This window comes from Manis pentadactyla, chromosome 15 (genome assembly GCF_030020395.1).
Source record: "Manis pentadactyla isolate mManPen7 chromosome 15, mManPen7.hap1, whole genome shotgun sequence".
Classification (NCBI taxonomy): domain Eukaryota; kingdom Metazoa; phylum Chordata; class Mammalia; order Pholidota; family Manidae; genus Manis; species Manis pentadactyla.
The window spans coordinates 40,155,403-40,173,110 of record NC_080033.1 but is presented as its reverse complement, the minus strand read 5'-3'; the positions used below and the strand labels follow the sequence as shown (position 1 = coordinate 40,173,110).

Sequence of the window (17,708 nt, the reverse complement as noted above, 5' to 3'; positions counted from 1 at the left end):
CTTCAGTTCCTTCCTCTTCAGTTTGAAAGCATCAGTGACCAGACCAGTTTCAGGGGTCCATGGCTCCGGACTTAAGCGGACCTTGATTGGAATTTCAAAACGCTCCAATTTCATGGTATTTGCAGCTTCTCTAATTTCTTTCAGTATTTCAGCTTCCATGGCAGAGTTATTGCAGATATCAACCCAAGTTCCTTCCACCCCTTTCTGTTGTGCCAAAAGTGTCAACCTTTTCTGATTAGGAACCACAAAATTGATCATATAGGACTGGTCACTTTTGGCAAAAGCACAGATATTGTCAATAAGTGGACAGTTCTTCAATGCAGCTTCCACTTTCCCAAGAGATACATATTCTCCTGCTTGCAACTTCACCAGATCTTTCTTGCGATCTATAATCTGTAAACACCCATCGGGATGAAATTCTCCAATATCACCAGTGCAAAACCACCTTTGGCCATTTTCATCCACAGAATAATCTTCTGCTGTTTTTTCTTCATTTTTAAAATACCCCATGGAGACATTCTGTCCACCGATTATGATTTCGCCTCTGGGGTTTGGTTTGTTGTGAACTGTATAACCACCTTCCTGCCAGTCTTTTAGTTTAATTTCACAACAAATAAGAGGGGCTCCAACTCTGCCAGTAGTATAGTCAGTAACTTCAGTAACTGTCCCAGCACCACACGATTCTGTCAGTCCATAACCTTGACTAACTGGGCAGCAGAAGCAGACATTCATGAACCGGTGTGTCTGAGGAGACAGTGGTGCTCCACCAGACAGCATCATACGGACATTCCCTCCTAGCAAAGCCTTCACCTTCTTAAACAGTATCAGATTGCAAAGTGGGGCATCATATCCCTTTTTGATCTGTTCCAATTTGTAATCATACCCTATCTTGAACAGAGTTTTCTGAATATAATTCATCTCTTGAACTTTGCTCATAACATTCTTATAAATTCTATCCATGATCTCTGGAACAGCTGCCATGAGTGTAGGCTTCAGTACAGTACAATCGCCTTTGCTTCCCTTTTTGATTTTGCTGGACTGGTCAGAGAGTGTAAGTGGAGAAGAATATCCAATCCTACATCCATAGGTAAAGCAAGATATCTCTGCTGTCAATTCTAATACATAAGCCAAAGGCAAGTAACCAATATATGTGTCCTTTGGTCCAAGGCCAGGAATTCTCTCACACTGGCCTGTCATTCCAGCTATCAGATTGCTATGATGCATCATCACCCCCTTAGGTCGGCCAGTAGAACCGCTGGTATACATGACGATAGCCAGGTCTGAAGGAGTTGGTCTAGCTGGAGGAATGCTCAAGTTTTCTGGCTTGGATCCCAACTCTTCTACTGATTGCATGCTGTGAATCTCAAATCCTTCAGCATATTCTGCTTTATTGATAGTCTTACTGTCCACATAAATGATGTGCTTAACACAATTGATATCTAACAATGCAGCCTTAAGCTTATTTTCCAGAAGTTCAATACTAGTAATCAGATAGGTAGCCTCAGATTCATTTAACCCATGAACTACAGCTTCTCTGCCAAGTGTGGCATACAAAGTCACAAGAGGAAAGTTGTACTTAAAGCAGGTCTGTGCTGTAATCATCCACTCAGCCCTGGTCTCACAGAAAATGGCAATAGTGCTCTTCGGTTTTAATCCCAAAGCAGTGAGTCCACTACCAAAGTTACTCACTCTGTGGTTCACTTCGACGTAGTTCATCCATAAATAATTCCCAAGAATTAACTTCTTAAAAACCTTTCCGTTTGGCTGCATTTCATTTTCTTCGCTTAGGAGTTCCCTGGTCCCAAGGCTGTCCTTCTTCCCAAACTTGGAAACAGCATGATCAAATCATTTATCCAGAGTGTCTGCTCCAGGGATGTCTACGACAGCTAGCGAGTCGAAGTGCGTGACAGAGCGGTACGGACTTCCAGGTTTGTCTGAAGTGGGCTTAGCTTTTATTCTCTTTGCCATAGCATTTTTCTTCTTGGCATTGGTAAGAAAATACCATGGAATAAATATAAGGGCACTGTATATTGTTATTAACAAGTGCACAGGCAGCAAAATAATGGTGAGCACATTTAGCTTAAGTTTCATAGTGGCAAGGCTTCTAAAATGGTGTTTATTTCTTGTAATTCTTGGGCTTCAGAGAGCCTTATTTTGCTGAAGAAGGCAATAATGGAAGCAGCAGGCGAGAGTAGCAGTTTAGCCAAGGCAGTTCAATTTTAATGATACAGATAAAAGTTAGTAATCTTTGGAAGCCGACAATAAAGTACACAGATTTCCTCTTTTTCTCTGAAGAACACGTTTATCTTTCGTGATTTCAATCTCTTATCCTCCGCAGTCAGGACAGGAGCCAACTTCAAAGACAAAGGCTGTCAGACCTAGGAAACTGTATTCTTCAAAGCTGTCAAGGTCATAAAAGACAAAAAGCCTGAGGAAGCCTGAGGAGCTGTCATGGACTGGAGGAGATGAAGGAAATACGACAACTAAATGTAATGTGGGATCCTGGACTGGATCCGTTGGCGCTGCCCACCGCGTCCTCACAGCCGGCCGGCACCTAGCACACGGGAAGCTTACGGAAAGGAGCCGCGTGTCGGCTGCCGCTGGGGCGAGGAGGGGCGCGCCGCGCGGGCCGGAGAAAAAACACAGATTGGTTTTTTAAGATTGCCTTCGGGCATCCACATCATTCATTTCAGTCATTTTGGGGCCATGACCTTCAGCGTTTTTATTGCAATCTCTGTATGTACTTTCTTTGATCATTAGGAACAGAACTGTTTTTAATTTATACTGGATGTAACTAATTCAGCATCCTCCCTCCACCTTTTTCTTTCCTCTTAGCCCTCTCCAAAGGCTCCAGTGGCCATTGAGGAAAGACAACAGACTATAGGGATAGCTTGAAAGGAAAATCAGCTCAGTTCTTTTCCTTCTACTTCAAGCTCTGAATCAGTCTAGCTGAAAGTCCTATGGGATAGGTTTCTGGCTGAAAATGCAGCTCTTTCCGAATTGCCCTTCTTCAGTTTTATAGCTGTGCTCCATCACACACATAGGAATTTCATTAAAATGTTTTTCTCTGCCACAGGGGGCAGGATTTTGCGGGCCTTTGGGGAATAGATGACATACCTAAATGTCAACACAACTGAAGAACCATGTTACACTGGAATGCCATGTTCTTGGTATTTGACAGCTTTGGAGAACACCCCAAGTCACATGTGCTTTAGAGGATGCAGACAGGTCACAGAATTAAATCAGTCCAGTCTGGCCAAACACCCTTAACCCACTTCTAATAAATCCAAATTGATAGTGTCACCCTCCCCCAAGTCCCATTTATTATAGCCAATTCAAACTGGTTTTTTAACCAGATTCAGATAAAGTTCACCTACTTTTTGCTTTCACAAATACAACTGACAGGAATAAACAAAAACTTTTTTATCTGTAAAGAACAATGCAGTAAGATGACTTTGGACCTTAAAGCTTAAAGCTTAAACAATGCAGTAAGACGACTTTGGACCTTAAAGCTTAAAGAAGACTAATGAGATAATGTCTAAAATGTATTTGAACTGCATGTATGAAAGGCTCTATGGAGATAAAAAATACGATCAATAATGCAAGAAACTTTTCTGTCAGAAAAATATTAAATTTAATATTTAAATAAACATTTTACAGACATGTACCTGCTCATCTTATCTGTCAGCTCCAGCCCAGACAGACTGAAAAGTACTATAATTCCTGTCATAACAAACAAGAATCTTGGTTTCTGATGAAAGATTTTCCAAGAAAATTCCAACAGAGATACCTTCTTATTAAGCTAAGCTTCCAACTTCAATTTCAGCCCTTGGTCAAGCTAATCAACATGAAAACACTAGTCCTAGGCCCCTCCAACTTGCCCTTCAATTCAAGCCAAATGCATCCCTGTGGGACTTTCCTGCTGTCCTAAATTGAGAAAAATCACAAAGCACACCCTCTTTGGGGGTTCTTGAACCATCAAAGTACACATCAAATAACATTCTCAAGAATGACCACATAATGGACTTCAATAACATAAGAGCTCTATTCAATTACCTACAAGCCTTAATCTGCTCCTTCATGCAAGTCTCTTCATTTAAAAATACACAAAACCTTTATTTCTTCCCATGGCATCTTTATTCCCAACAATTATAAATAAACTTTTTTTCCCCCCATCAACTCTGCAAATAACTAATGAGACACAACATCCAGCAAAGAATTTTTTGATGGGAACTTCAAAAACGTTTGGCATAACTCTTCTCACCAGCTTCTAAACACCAGTAAACTTCACATGGGTTTGTTTAGAATCTGTATCATTTCATTTTTCAGAACCTTACTTGAAAACAAACTACTACCTTTTTGAACTCACCCTATCTTAAAACATATTTATAGAATCATCAAGTCACAAAGTTTCTATTAGAAAAATGAAAAGGTTTTATTATCTGGGAAGAACCTTGATAAAGAATCTGATTTAGCCCTTGCCTGTGGACAGATAAATTTAGTTTACAAGTATCAAAATGGATGACCTATGGGCAGTGAGTAATGCTTGATCTTTGGGGCTATAAACAAAGTGATAAGACAACAGCCTCACCTCAAAGTTTACAGTCCAGTGATGTGTTTCTCAAACTGCACCAGCATCACCTGAGGGAAAAGGTTTAATTATAAATGGGCTCCACCTCAGACTTACTGATTCAGAAATTCTAGGGATGGGATCCAGGATTCCAGCTCAAAAAACATCCCAGGTGATTCTTATGCACAATAACATCTGAGAACTACTTCTCTGGGAGGTCTGAGAGATGTGCACAAAATAATATGAGTCAGAGAAGTGCTGAATAGGGGCTGAATAGGAAGCCTGTATTTTAGGGACATAAAAAAAATGTTGATCAGCATCTTCTGTCAATACCAGATATTTATCAGAAAACACTAAGTCATCCTTAGCCTTACCCAAACATTCCTCTAAATTACATTTACCACTTAAGATTGTGAGGTATTATAACCCTTTAGTGCAGAAACCCAAGATCTCTAGTGATCTACCATTCTCCCTAAAGTGCCTAACTCACTTGACATTAGTTTGGCTTTATTTAGCTCGTGAACCACACATTTTAGCCTATTTTCTTCCTCTGACAGTTATGCTAATAATGAATGGTAATTTTCATAATTTTTTCCTTTGACAGAAATACAAAAAACTAGTCAACATAAAGAAAAGTTGATATACAACATTTTACTATGCTGATGGACAGTGACTGTAAGGGGTTTGTGGGGGAGACCTAGTATAGGGGAGAGCCTAGTAAACATAATGTTCTTCATGTAATTGTAGATTAATGGTAACAAAAAAAAAAAAAAGAAAGAAAAGGGGGATTACTCCCTGATAGGATAAAACTAACTGTAAATCAACGATTAATGCATGCTTTAAATATCCTTAATTTTGATCATTTAAAGGGAGTCAGATGATCAGCTATGGAAGTACATTTTTCTGATAATATTCCTTTCTCTTAAAAAAAAAAAAAGCAGTTCCTGTGTGGTGATCTCCAATAAATTCTTCACAGTGGTATAAAGGGCATATTAAATTGTGGGCAAAGGGTTTGTTTGTGTTTATACAGAGGATCAAAGCCTAATTTGGTTACCCAGAAAATGAATTAAGATACGAGATGAAGAAGAACTTCCAACATCAACATTCTCTGGAAGAGTCCTTCCAGAAGATGATCATCAAAAAACGTCAACAAAGATCCTGGTGCTGTTGCAGCTGCATTCATCCAACCAGTTCCCAGACTTGCCATTGGAATGAAGAAGGAGATATCTAAGCTGAACTGTGCATACAGTAAAACAACAAATTTGACTGGATCTATACTGTCAGAACTCAACCAAGAATTAGGAGAAGTGCAAGTTGCAGCACTCCAAAATCTTGCTACTATAGACTATCTACTGTTAAAAGAACATATGGGATGTGAACAGTTCCCAGGAATGTGTTGTTTTAATGTCTGATTTTTCTCAAAATATTCAAATTCAGTTAGACAATATCCATCATATCATTGATAAGTTTTCACAAATGCCTAGGGTGCCTAACTGGTTTTCTTGGTTTCACTGGATATGGCTGGTAATTGTAGGTCTGCTTTTGTTATGTAGCTGTATTCCTATTATGTTAATGTGTGCATGCAATTTAATTAGTAATTTAAAACCTATACATGCTTATGTTACACTACAAGAAGATATGTCAAAGAAATAATCAATCTTCCCATGTTTTCTTCCATCTGCCACTTCTATAGCTTCTCTTCTTCCTTCATAATTACAACCCCTAAGTAGAATTCGTGCCTCATATCGAAATTACTGAGTATCATAATTCTTCCAAGTGGTAAAGATACCTCAAGACAAATGCTGGGCATAGAAGCCACAGGGCATAAATATGCAAAGAAGTAAAAAGCTAACCTTTTCAAACAATATTGCTTCTCTCTCACTTGCCAACTTTACATTTCCCTGTATGGCCCCGGAAGATGACTGGTTAGCCAGAGACAGGTAAGATTCCTCAAGGGAGGAACAACCTAAGACAGGCACAGTCGCAGAGGGGCCATCAGGTGAGAAATTGGGGATCAACAGAGGTGAGGCTTAGAACCTCACCCCCCGTTTTGAGAGAAATCTTCTGCATCCATGGATGTTTTGTTGCCTTCTCTAGCTTGGATTAATACTTAGTCTATAGGCACGCAACTGATCATCTACATTTGCCTTCTTACAGCACTAAACTATGTTTTCTACCTTTATCTTGCATCTACCTACCACTTCAGCATTTTATTAATAATAATAATAATAATAATAATAATAATAATAATAAGGGAGAAATGTGGGATTCACATATAAATCAAGTATAAAAATCAAACGAATAATCATAATTGACCTGATTGTTTATAGTTCATGATGCGTGATCAAAACCGAAAGTTTCTGTGATGACTGCCCTTGTGCTGTTCACCATGTAAGAACTTATTCACTATGTAAGAACTTGTTCACCATGTAAGGACTTGTTCGTTATGCTTCAGAAGATTGGAGACTGTTGAGAATTAGGCATGGGGTTGACTAATGATTGTGCATTGAGTCCCCTATACAGAATTTTATTGTTATTAACAACCATTTGATCAATAAATATGAGAGATGCCCTCTCAAAGGGAAAAAAAAAGTTGAATTCAGAAATATGTGAGATATTTGGACTCTAAGAAAGCTTCTAGCAGAATTAATTAGTACATACAGATTCTGTGTAAGACTTGGAACAGTGTATACAGAAAAATCACTTGGGGAGTGGCTATCAATGGAAGCTACACAAGAGTGACTTGGTAGAAATAAAGGTGGGTAACTGAATTTTTAACAATCACCCCAGTTGATTCTGACATGAATGGCTTTGAGAAAACATTCCAGGCTTTTCAATATTTCAAGAATTCAAGCTCATATCTAAACCTCCCTTTGAGTCTAAATCAATATATTAAACACAGTAGATTGTCAATACATGCATATTTAATTAAAGTGATCACAAAAGGGAGAAAATAAGGAAATTCAGTTCATCTGATTAGAGCCCACATTCTGTGTGGCAGAACTGGGAGATCATGCATATACCTAAAAGCACTGTCCTCCAGAATCAGGAGCCATATGTAGTAAAAAAGCGATTTAATGCAGGCTTTCACTGTTGTTCCTTTTAGAGAGTATATATAACATTCTAATTACCTATTTATAAAATTAAAAACATGCTGAACACTGTGTATGGCAAGGGGGAATGTGGACTGAGGGTGGGGTAAATGAGCAACATTCTCTGGCCAACAGCAATAATCAGAGAAATTTAATTCTGCGGCTCGTAAGAAATAAAACCAAATGAAATCTGTCCATGATCACTCTCGATGCTGGATTGCAATTTCCCCATTCCCACAGGAATTAACTGGAGAAAAATTAAGTAATTATGGTATTATCTAATTACTAATAACTCATAGAAGACTCATATGCTCTCATCCTCACTTCCTTTGTGGGGGACCAGGATACCATTAGGTTCTGGGGCTGTGAGCTTTCTGTGAGTTTGGGAAGCATTCTTCATATATTTATACAATATGCCATTTCTCAAATAGTCTACAAACCTGTAAAATGAACCCTGGTTTATTACTTAATGACTGCATGTCCTCGATCAAGTTGTTTAAATCCTTAGAGTCTCAGTTTTCTCAGTTGTAAAATGGGTACCCAGGCAGATCCGGATTCATGGTCCCAACTCTTTCCACTCAGCCATGATGTTCCCCTCACCACAATGCCTAACTGGGGTTTATGTGCCAGGATCACATGAGATAATTTTCATAAAAGTGCTCCATAAACTCTAAAGTACCATACAGATGAAGCAGACTATTATTAGTCTTCCATGAAGCCCAGCTATAAAGATGCAAAGTAACCCAGAAAGAGAAAACAGAATAGACAAACCTGAAATACAATATCTACAGTGCCTAGAACATTACCCCACCCCTTCATGGTAAGTAGGTGCTTAATATGTACTAAGTGAGCAGAGAAAAGTACAAAACACAGTTTTGTGCCTTCACCATACATGATACTAAGAAGGAATAAATATCTCTAAAATCAAGGATAGTTTGATTCAACCATACAAGCCACAATGCCCCCAAGAGCCTAAGATCTTAAATTTAAAATTTTGATATGAGGAGCATTAAGATGTAAAGTATGACCCACCATCTGCAAATAAATGGTTATATTCTTACCTCTTAAGTCTTGCAGTCTTTGTCTTCAGTCTTGTAGGGATAGCAGAATCTGGGTGAAGTTGCTGAATTTTTTTCCCTGTATCTGATAGACGTGCATTAATCATTCCAGCAACCTTTAGAGGAAATAACAAATTCTGTAAGAATATTGGACACCTAAGCTCTGTTTTGAATCTGGAAGGCTGATTTTTAGTGACATCCTGATTTTAAGCAAACCAGATTTATCCCCTAAGCTCCCCTACTCAACACACACACACAAAAGGAGAATGGGGTGGGGTGGGGGAGGTAGGGAAGAAGTTACTTACTTTATTAAACAATTATTTGAGTCCTTTATCGGTTTCCTAGAATAGGTAAATGTGATTCAAATTTAAATACTCGAACTATGTTACATACAACTTTTGACGATTTGTAGAATGAGACAAACCCATACTGGGAAATACATTTTTAAAACTCCAGGGAAAACAATAAGTAAGTTTTCTTCTGGGTGGGCCTTTACTGTTTTTTCACCCCCCATTGCAAATGTTTTTTTATGCTGGGTAAAATTTCCAAAACATGGATGTTTTTTTCTATTGTTGAAACAAGTTTGCTTTCAGAGCCACAGAAATGCCCAACTGTTAGGAAAAGCATTTTCTCCTGGCCGCTTGCCTCTCCTATCCCCATACAACCTTTCCTATTGGGCCCTTTCTCTAGGAGGGCCCCTGGGGCTGTCTGCTGGAACTGACTGTAAAACCACTTTGTGCAGTGAGAACTAATTTCTTTAAAATCTCGGAGACCACCCAGAAACATGCCTGATCTTTGGCAATATGTGCATGTTTCCTCAGTATTTGATTAGCAGTACACTGAGTAACTGACCGGGATTTCTGGGTCTTGTTTAAAAAACAGATGAAGAAAAAGCGTTATAAAAAATGAAAAAAGGAAGGAAATCTGTTCTCTAAAAATCTGTTCAAAACTTATTGTATGTATTTGTGTTTGGGGAAAAGGCCAGGACAAGAGGATTCAGTGCAACGATCTCATCCAAGCTAAACCTCCACAGTGAGCAAAAACGCTTAGTTGTGTTGAGGGAGTAAGTGTAGAAGTTCAAGGCGGCCTGAAAACCTGTCCCTCCCCTCCAAAAGCCTGGGACTGTCTCCTGCGCTGATACCTAAGGCCGGGAATCTTGGAGCAGTCCGCGACGGCAAGGGAGGGCAGAGAGGCTCCTTGAGAACAGGCCCTGGCTTGGTCCACCATTTCTGGGTTCCTCTACTCACAGCGTCCTCTCTCACATACTAAGTGCTCAATAAATGCTTGTGGGACACAGGAAGCGAAAACTCCGAATCTGCCTCCAGGTCCGAGGCTCATACCGAAAACATAGGTTTTACACAGACCCACAGTCTCCTCGCGTTTGCTGAGGTCACTTGGCCTCGGCTGCTACGGCCCCAGCCGCAGGAGAGCAACCGAGAAGGCGAGAGGCTGGACCCAAGACGGAGTGGGGGCCGGCGAGCTCAAGTGGCGGCTCGGGGCCCGGACTGGGGGAACCACCTGATGACTGCGCGGGCAGCCCATCCCGCGCTTCCATTGACAAGGAGGCGCGCAGCCCGCGCGCTGCGCGGGGGCAGGGGCGGGAAGGGGCACCCCGGCGCGCGACCGGCCCCAGGCCCCGCCCCGCCCCCGCCAGGCCCCCACCGCGGCCCGCACGCGCCCACCCCGGGAAGCCACGGATGAGCGCTCTGGGGAGGGGAGGCCGCGCTCCGCGCGCGCCCCCGCCGGCTGCCGAGGATCCGGGCGCGCGCGCCGCCTCCGTCCCCGCCCCTCCCCGCCCCGGGGCCCCAGCGCGGCCCTGCTGACGTCAGCGATCGGTCGGCCGTGCGGGGTGCGCAGAGCCGCTGGCGCACTTGGCGCGCTACGCTCGCCCCCTTCCCGGCTCGGGCTGTGGCGCGCCCTCTCGCTGGCTGGCTCTCACTTCAATTTTTTCTCCCCTCCATCCCAGCCTCTCTCTCCCTCTCTCTCCCCCCACTCGAGCTCCCGGCTGCCAGCGGCTCCCTCGCGCTCTCCCTCTCTCTCCCGTAGGCTCCACCGTGCGATGAGAGCTCTGGGAGCGAGCGACACCGCCTTCCGCTAGAGACCTGTCCCCCGGCCCGGCCCCCGGCCCAGCGAGCGGGGGTCGTCGAAAGCGCCGCGGACGCACCGACGGCGGAGGACCCGCGATGCGCATGCTCTAGCAGCGCCCCTAACTCACTCCCTCCGCACCCCACCCTCCGCCGGCTCCGGCTGCGGATCCTGCCTCGACTATTATTTTATTTATTTTGGGTCGTGCACAAGCCTCAGTGCCTGCAACCCGCGTCTCCTCGGACCGCGGGCACCTCTTCCCTCGGCTCCGAAGCCCCAGACCCTGGCCGCCCTCGCCTCGACACCCCCAGAGCCCCGCTAGCTGCCACGAGCCTCAGTTGCTGGAATCTTGTTAACGGCTGTCTTTTGGGGGGGCTCTGGTTTACCGACATTTTTGTTTTCAGCCAAGAGGAAGATATTGTGATTTTTTTTCCCCTTCGAGCCCAGGCTCTGCTCTTTGGGGGTCTGGGGGGCGCGCCGAGCCGGGAGCCGTGCCAGCCGAGTCTTGCGGGCTGTGGCAGGGAAGGGGCCACCACCATGGATGTACTGTTGAGCGCAGAGGAGAGAGCCGCCCTCCAACGGAGCAAGGCGATTGAGAAAAACCTCAAAGAGGATGGCATCAGCGCCGCCAAAGACGTGAAATTACTCCTACTGGGTAAGGATCGGGGCTGCTCCCCTTTTTCCCCGACCCTGGCCACTCCGTACCCACCTTCTCCAGCAACCTCACCCCTCTCGCGCCCGTGGCAACCTGATCCCCAGTTGGCACCAGCTTGTGCCTAGGATCGCCCACCCCCATGCATGCCTTAGTCCCCTGCTCCCTATATTCCCCTAAACTGACACTCACCAGTTTTTTCCCCATGTCTGTCCCAACAGGGGCTGGAGAATCAGGAAAAAGCACCATTGTGAAGCAAATGAAGTAAGTCCCTGTGGATTTGGAATTTGTACTTTTATTAAGAATAATTTTTTATCATTTGTGTTACCTTGCTCACTCCACATTGCTCTCCAGGCCCGTTTTTAATTCGTGCACGCGCACACACACACACACACAGACCTAGACTTGACTCCCCTCCCCCACGGCCTACGTTGGTTCTGGGTCCTCCACCCCAACTCCCGTGGTGGGTGCTTTTTTAATTGAGGAGCGGGGGGGAAGGGAGCGCCTGTAGTTGTATGAATGACAGTGTCCGCCATATTGATCAGAACAACACACTATTGGCATGATTATGATCATTACTCTTGCTCGTTGGGTGTTTCGTGTGTATTACTGTCTCCATTTTGGTTTGTCTCTGTTGCATTCTATCCCTCCCTCTCTCTCTCTCTCCTCCTCCTTCCACATCCGTAATCCACCTCCCCCTGCCCTTCTTCTGGGGCAGTGATTTTGAACTTGGCTAAAACATGGAGGGGACCCAGCCCTAGACTCGGGTGGAGGATCAAGTGTCTGCTGTTCATGGATTTACTGCTGAATTGGAGGCTGTGTTTCTGCCCTCCCCCTCCCACCCCCGCCAAAGAAAAAAAAAAGGACGAGGGTTTTGGGAAGGGGCATGTGGTAATGATGGGTGGGTTTCCAAATGGATGTAACTGGCACAGCTGTATCCAAGGCAGAGGTGGAGGGGGGACACTGATTGTGAGGCTGAATGCCCATACCTACTGCCCCCCTTCTTCCCCCACCCTCCCAGCGTTTGCTCTCCTGACACTGGCAGTTTTCATTTGCTCTGTGGCCTTTATCAATGTATTTATTTACACTCTGCATAGGCCTTGTTCCATGTAATGTATCCACAGTGCGGATTTCAGGCCCCACTTGCTGCCGCCCCCTTCTGCCTTAGATATCAGTTTCCCCTCCTAATTAACTGGGGGTGGATTTGAGTGATGGTTGAAAACTAAAACAAAATGGGATATTCCTTCCCTTCCACACTTTCTCAATAAGGAACCTCGCCCCTCCTTCCCACTCCCATCCACTTGGCAGTTCCTGGTAAGCCCACAGGCAGCTTTGCTTGGGGTGGGGGTGGCCTGCAGTGAAGGGGTGTGCGCCCTCAGGGCCTCCTGGCCCTGCTGCTTCCGTTGACCTGTCAGTTCGGGACGGAGGAGTTCGTTAAGGCCGTTTAACGAGCATTCCACGTCCCTTTGCTGTGACACCTTCGTGCACACACAGCTCCTAATTAGGGGTTGCAGTGCAGTAAACAAAAATGATTATTTTTCAACTTGACAGAATAACCGAAGTAATTGCATCCCTCAGGAAAACAATGGAAAATAAAAACCTCTTTCGCGGAAAGGTGGGTGGGAGACTAAGCATGCTTGCGGTTTCAGAACCAAGATGCAAAAAATCTTGCATGTGTAACAGGCATGACAAGCGGGTTCTAGGCGGCGCCGTGATGGTAGGGAATAGTGACTCAGAGACAATTTCCCTCGCCTGCCTAACATGTTCATATTTTTGTTCGAGAGGTCCCTGGGGCTTTCATTGCAGAGGTTCCTTCGGCTCGCCGCACCCCTCTGAGCCACGGGTAATTTGGCCTAAGGCTTCTCTGGAGCTTGTGCAACCCAAAAGGATGGGGAGGAGGGGCCTGGGGAATTGCTCTTTGCAACAGGGTGCGTGTTGCATTTGCCTGGAGCCCTTGCAGGTCGGTAAATGCAAGCAGCGCCACCCCTTTTTCCACAAGGGGGACGTTTCAAAACTTCACAAGTCTATAATCTGCAGTGTTGGGCTCGGAGCCCGGTAGAAGCTCCGGCCACTGGAACTGGGTGAGGTTTCAGGCGTTGAGAGTGGTGGACAGCGCCCAGCCGAGGCCGGAAAAGTCGATGGGGCTCAGTTCGGTGGCGCTCGGCTCGGCTCGTCAAGGGCTGGGCGCTCCGCTCGAAGAGACTCGGCAGTGTTCGGAGCCGAGTTTGAGCCCTAGCGGAGAGAGCCGAGCCTCTTCGGAGGAGGCCGAAGGCATTCGGAAACGCCCCGCGGAGGCGTGGAGTTGGGTGGTGGTATGCTGGAGTCTGCAAATTAACTTTGCATTCGCCAAACCACCTCCTTACCTGCTTTTTGTGAACATGCCCCATAAATTAGGTTGATTGAATAAGATGTTTAAAAATAATACCGAATCCCCCAAAGGGTAAGTCACCTTTTTTTTACTCAAAGACAACCCAGCTCTCCAAGGTAATAGGTGTGCCATTTTAGAATGAAAATTCCTCGTTATGTACTGGGGCAGGAAATCTTAAGTGAAGGCTGTATGTAGACTTCCCAGGGAAGTCTTGTGTGTCTCATATTTGGTTACACTGAATTGGAGGAGGAGAAATCAAGTGTTTGATGTTTGAGATATCTGAGCATTTCTTCTTTCTTCCCTGAATTCTCTTCTATTGTGTCCATAGAATACCTTTTGGGGGAAAAATATCAGGCAAAACTGAGATTTTGTAGGTAAAACTATTAATTTTTTTTATACACCAGATCTTTCAGAAATAGGCTAGGTGTGCTCAGAAGGTCAGTCAGAATGAATTCTGGCCCATATCAATTTAACTGCGAGGGACCCTGGTATCCTGTCCTCCTGAAGCACTCATGAATGGCAGCTTTTCCTGTGGGCCCTCTAGCTTGGCTTGAAATAGATCAGGGCCTTGTGCCAAGCTGGTTGCAGGACTTGTTTTATTAACCACAAAATGTGGGATTGGTGTCACTGTATCATGGTGACAAATTCTTTTGAGTCCTCCCTTGCAGAGATGATTTTCCCCATCGCCATTTGACCGAGAGTCACTGGAGTCAGGTGGGGCTGGGCCTGCCAATCCAGGCAGCACTTACAGAAAGCAATTTCAGACTTGCCCATGTTATACAATTGGTGACCAACCTATCAGGCCATACATTTGAGTTAATTTGGATGCTGTTTTATTTCACCTGGGCAGGTGAAACTAATTCTCTGTGGGTGAGCCTAATGAGGACTGGGGTTTAAATGGGCAGCCTGTTAGATGGAGAGGAAGGGTATTGATATTCAGACATCTCCAGACTATCTCCAGAAGAGCAAAGAGCCATTCCGTTTAGCCTATATTTTCACCCATCATGTAGCTAAAAGAAGGAATAAGCTTCTATATATGCCTGTAGTAACTGAAGTTACATGATAAAGGACTGGCTGGCAGATGCTGCTTAGAACAGTGTTAACACCCACATCAGCCTAGGAACATTGCAGAGAGACTGACCTTTGAAATTCTTTTGCTTGATACATATTGTAACGAGAAATTTGCATCCATCCACTTACGAGATGAACTTAACAGATTACACTGTCATTTTAAAAGCCTGATTCTTAATTCTTTATTAAAAATTTCACTTGGACATAGCTTGCTAAGGTTTTTTTTCTTTGTGTATGTGATTATGAACTAGTGTTTGGGAGCTGTATCAGACTATCCAAAATATTTCAGCACTAAGAAATAAACAGTGATCATTGAGGTAGCAGAAATATAATTTTACACATACCATGAGTATAACTTTTTTGTGTGTGGCATTTTAAATAATTTTGCTTGTTAGGAGGTCAAGACCTTACCTGTGATTTAGCTTCATCATTTTTGCAGTCAATCAAAGGGACCCTTTTATTAAGACTAATCAGAATTTTAAAAGGAAGTGCTTATTTTGATTACCAAAACCCTTACATAGAAATCTCTTAATGAAATACGGAATCAACAGAATATTGCTTTGAGTGACTTCCTATTCTGAACAAATAGTGACAACTGCCTGGATCATCTACCTGATGAAAATGTAAAATGAACTGTGGAGTTGCTACGGGTACCACAGTTGGCCCTCATTTGAGGTGTTGAGTTTTCTGTGATGTCGCATTCAGGCTAACTGTTGCTGGAGAACGAAGTGGATTTTTAGGAAGATAAGACAGTTCAAAGGTGACAGTGAGGCATGACTTGCTAGCTGGTAGACATTATATAAATGAACACAGTAAAATGGAGCACTCTGAGTGTGCATTCATTCCCAAGGTTGCCCGTACAACAAATTTAAGGATTTTCCCGGTGAAGAGGTGAGCTGTTCATACAAATATCCCAACCCTTACAGTGGGAGATTCCAGCCACAGCCCCCAGCCTGTCAGGGAAGGCAGTCTTAAGACATCACCTACTGCCGAAAGCTGTTGGTGTCCTCCTGCCATCTGACCCTCACCTTGTAATTGGAGTGTTTACTGTTTGGCTTAGGTTCAGGACAAGCCTGTGTTCATTCAACACACCACTACTCAGTACCTACTGAGTGGCTTGTGTAGAGGTGAATGGCAACTTGGAGCCATTACTCTGTCAAAAGTGCAGCCATCTAAAAGGGCATGTCCCGCACATCCCCAAAGGGTTCAGTGTTGAGGCAGCGCTCTATTGAAGGGCTACTGTTCTAGATTTGTACACTTGTTATTTCTGCAGTCATCGCTTCGGCTGCTCCTCCCCACCCCCTTCCTGTCTCCATGTGTATTTAAATGGATGCACCTTGCTCTCTGGAGTCTGTGAGTGCAAACAGAAGAATGTCAGATCAAGTAGCAGATGAACTCTCCTTTGCTGCTGGATGGTATTCTCTCCCTCCTTACTGTTCAGTGAGCTGTAAATACCAGCAGACCTTCCTGCCAGAAGAACAGCAAACAGTCCACCTGATCTCGTCAGGAATCAGCTGTGGAATTCTTGAACTTCATTTACCTGTTGAATTCTGAAATAGACCCTTTCTGCTCGTTGAATCAATTCTGGATTGTTGCCGATTATATTAAATAGATAACACTTCATGTGGACTTGACATGGCTTCCAAGGAACCCAGAATTTCTGTCCTTTCTGCATGGTCTAGAGTAGATTTACAGTGCCCAGAATCAGAGCACTGCCCTGTTCCCTTAGCACTTGGAACTCCCTGGCTTATATTGCACTTAACACGTCACATACACTAAAAGCTAAGGCAGGTGCACTCATGGCTTTCAGCTGCTCACAGTAGCCTATCTCTTAACACTGGAGATGTAGTGTAAGTAGAATTAAGATCCTGTTTTTTTGACATGTGCTCAGTCTGTCTGGATGCAGGAACTTGGTTCCCTGTCTTCCAGAGTGTTTTTCGTCTCTCATTTCTTAGAAAACTAGACAGACTATTATCACCAGAGCACATCTTGATCTGAAAGACAGTAGATGAGCTGATGAGGGGATGATTTCAAACTTAAAAAAATATTTTGGCAAGGGTTACCCCCAGATTTGGCATAGCAAAGAACACCTTTTGATTTTGAAAGGAGAAGAAAATATATGTGTATATGTGTGTACACACATGCATCTGTGGGTTTAAAAGCAGCAGAATGCTATGGGAAGGGCAGTCCACCTCACTTTCTTGTTGATTGCATCATCATAAAAAGTTTGAAAGTGTTCAAATGAATTGTGTTCTAAATATTTGTTCAAATTTGCATCGCAGCCTTATTTTGTTCTGTGAAAAGAAACCATCCAACAAATCAGTCATTAGTATAGGGGGGAGGAGAGGAAGGAGCAGTGGCCTGTTATTGGTTCAAATAAATATGTGGTTTCATATTTAGAGAAGTATATTTCTCTAAAATGGAGGGGTGATTACGAGCATGGACTGTGTAACCAGGCTGCCTGACTTCAAATATTGGCTGTACCGCTAACTAAATATGTGACCTTTAACAAGTTAATTTTTTGTGCCTCAGTTCCTTTGCCTGTACAATGGGGCTGATAATAAAAATAACTACCTAACAGGATGGTTGTAAGCATTATGATGTAGTATATAAAATGCCCTTAACAACAGTTTTATAGAAATCATTATACAAATGTTAGCTGCAGTTTGTATTTCTTTGACGGATTAGTGGGCGTTCCCTTTCCTTACGGAATTCTCCAGTGTGTGGGCCTTGGCTCCCATGACATCCTGAACCAGGGCACTGTGTTTCATGCTCACGGCTTCTTCCCATTACCTGCTCTGCAGCACCGGTT

The 17,708-nt window shown here is 43.9% G+C and overlaps 2 protein-coding genes across 3 annotated transcripts in view; one reads left to right on the top strand and one right to left on the bottom strand.

The window, feature by feature from the left end:
* On the bottom strand, window positions 1-2,632 carry LOC130680975 (long-chain-fatty-acid--CoA ligase 4-like; the record flags this gene model as incomplete). Its single annotated transcript, XM_057492872.1, has 2 exons — window positions 2,273-2,632; window positions 1-1,980 (listed from the first exon to the last, which is right to left on the bottom strand). A coding segment is annotated over exon 2 (1,770 nt), but the record flags the coding sequence as incomplete, so codon positions are not given.
* Window positions 2,633-10,537: 7,905 nt separating this feature from the next.
* LOC130681170 (guanine nucleotide-binding protein G(o) subunit alpha-like) overlaps window positions 10,538-17,708 on the top strand; it is a 64,945-nt gene continuing 57,774 nt past the window's right edge. For both annotated transcript variants that reach the window (XR_008994219.1, XM_057493565.1), the window contains exons 1-2: window positions 10,538-11,460; window positions 11,679-11,721. Coding sequence is in view for 1 of the 2 variants with exons in the window: in XM_057493565.1 (XP_057349548.1) it covers window positions 11,343-11,460; window positions 11,679-11,721 (161 nt within the window). In the remaining variant the exon portion in view is untranslated. The remainder of the gene's footprint in view (window positions 11,461-11,678; window positions 11,722-17,708) is intronic.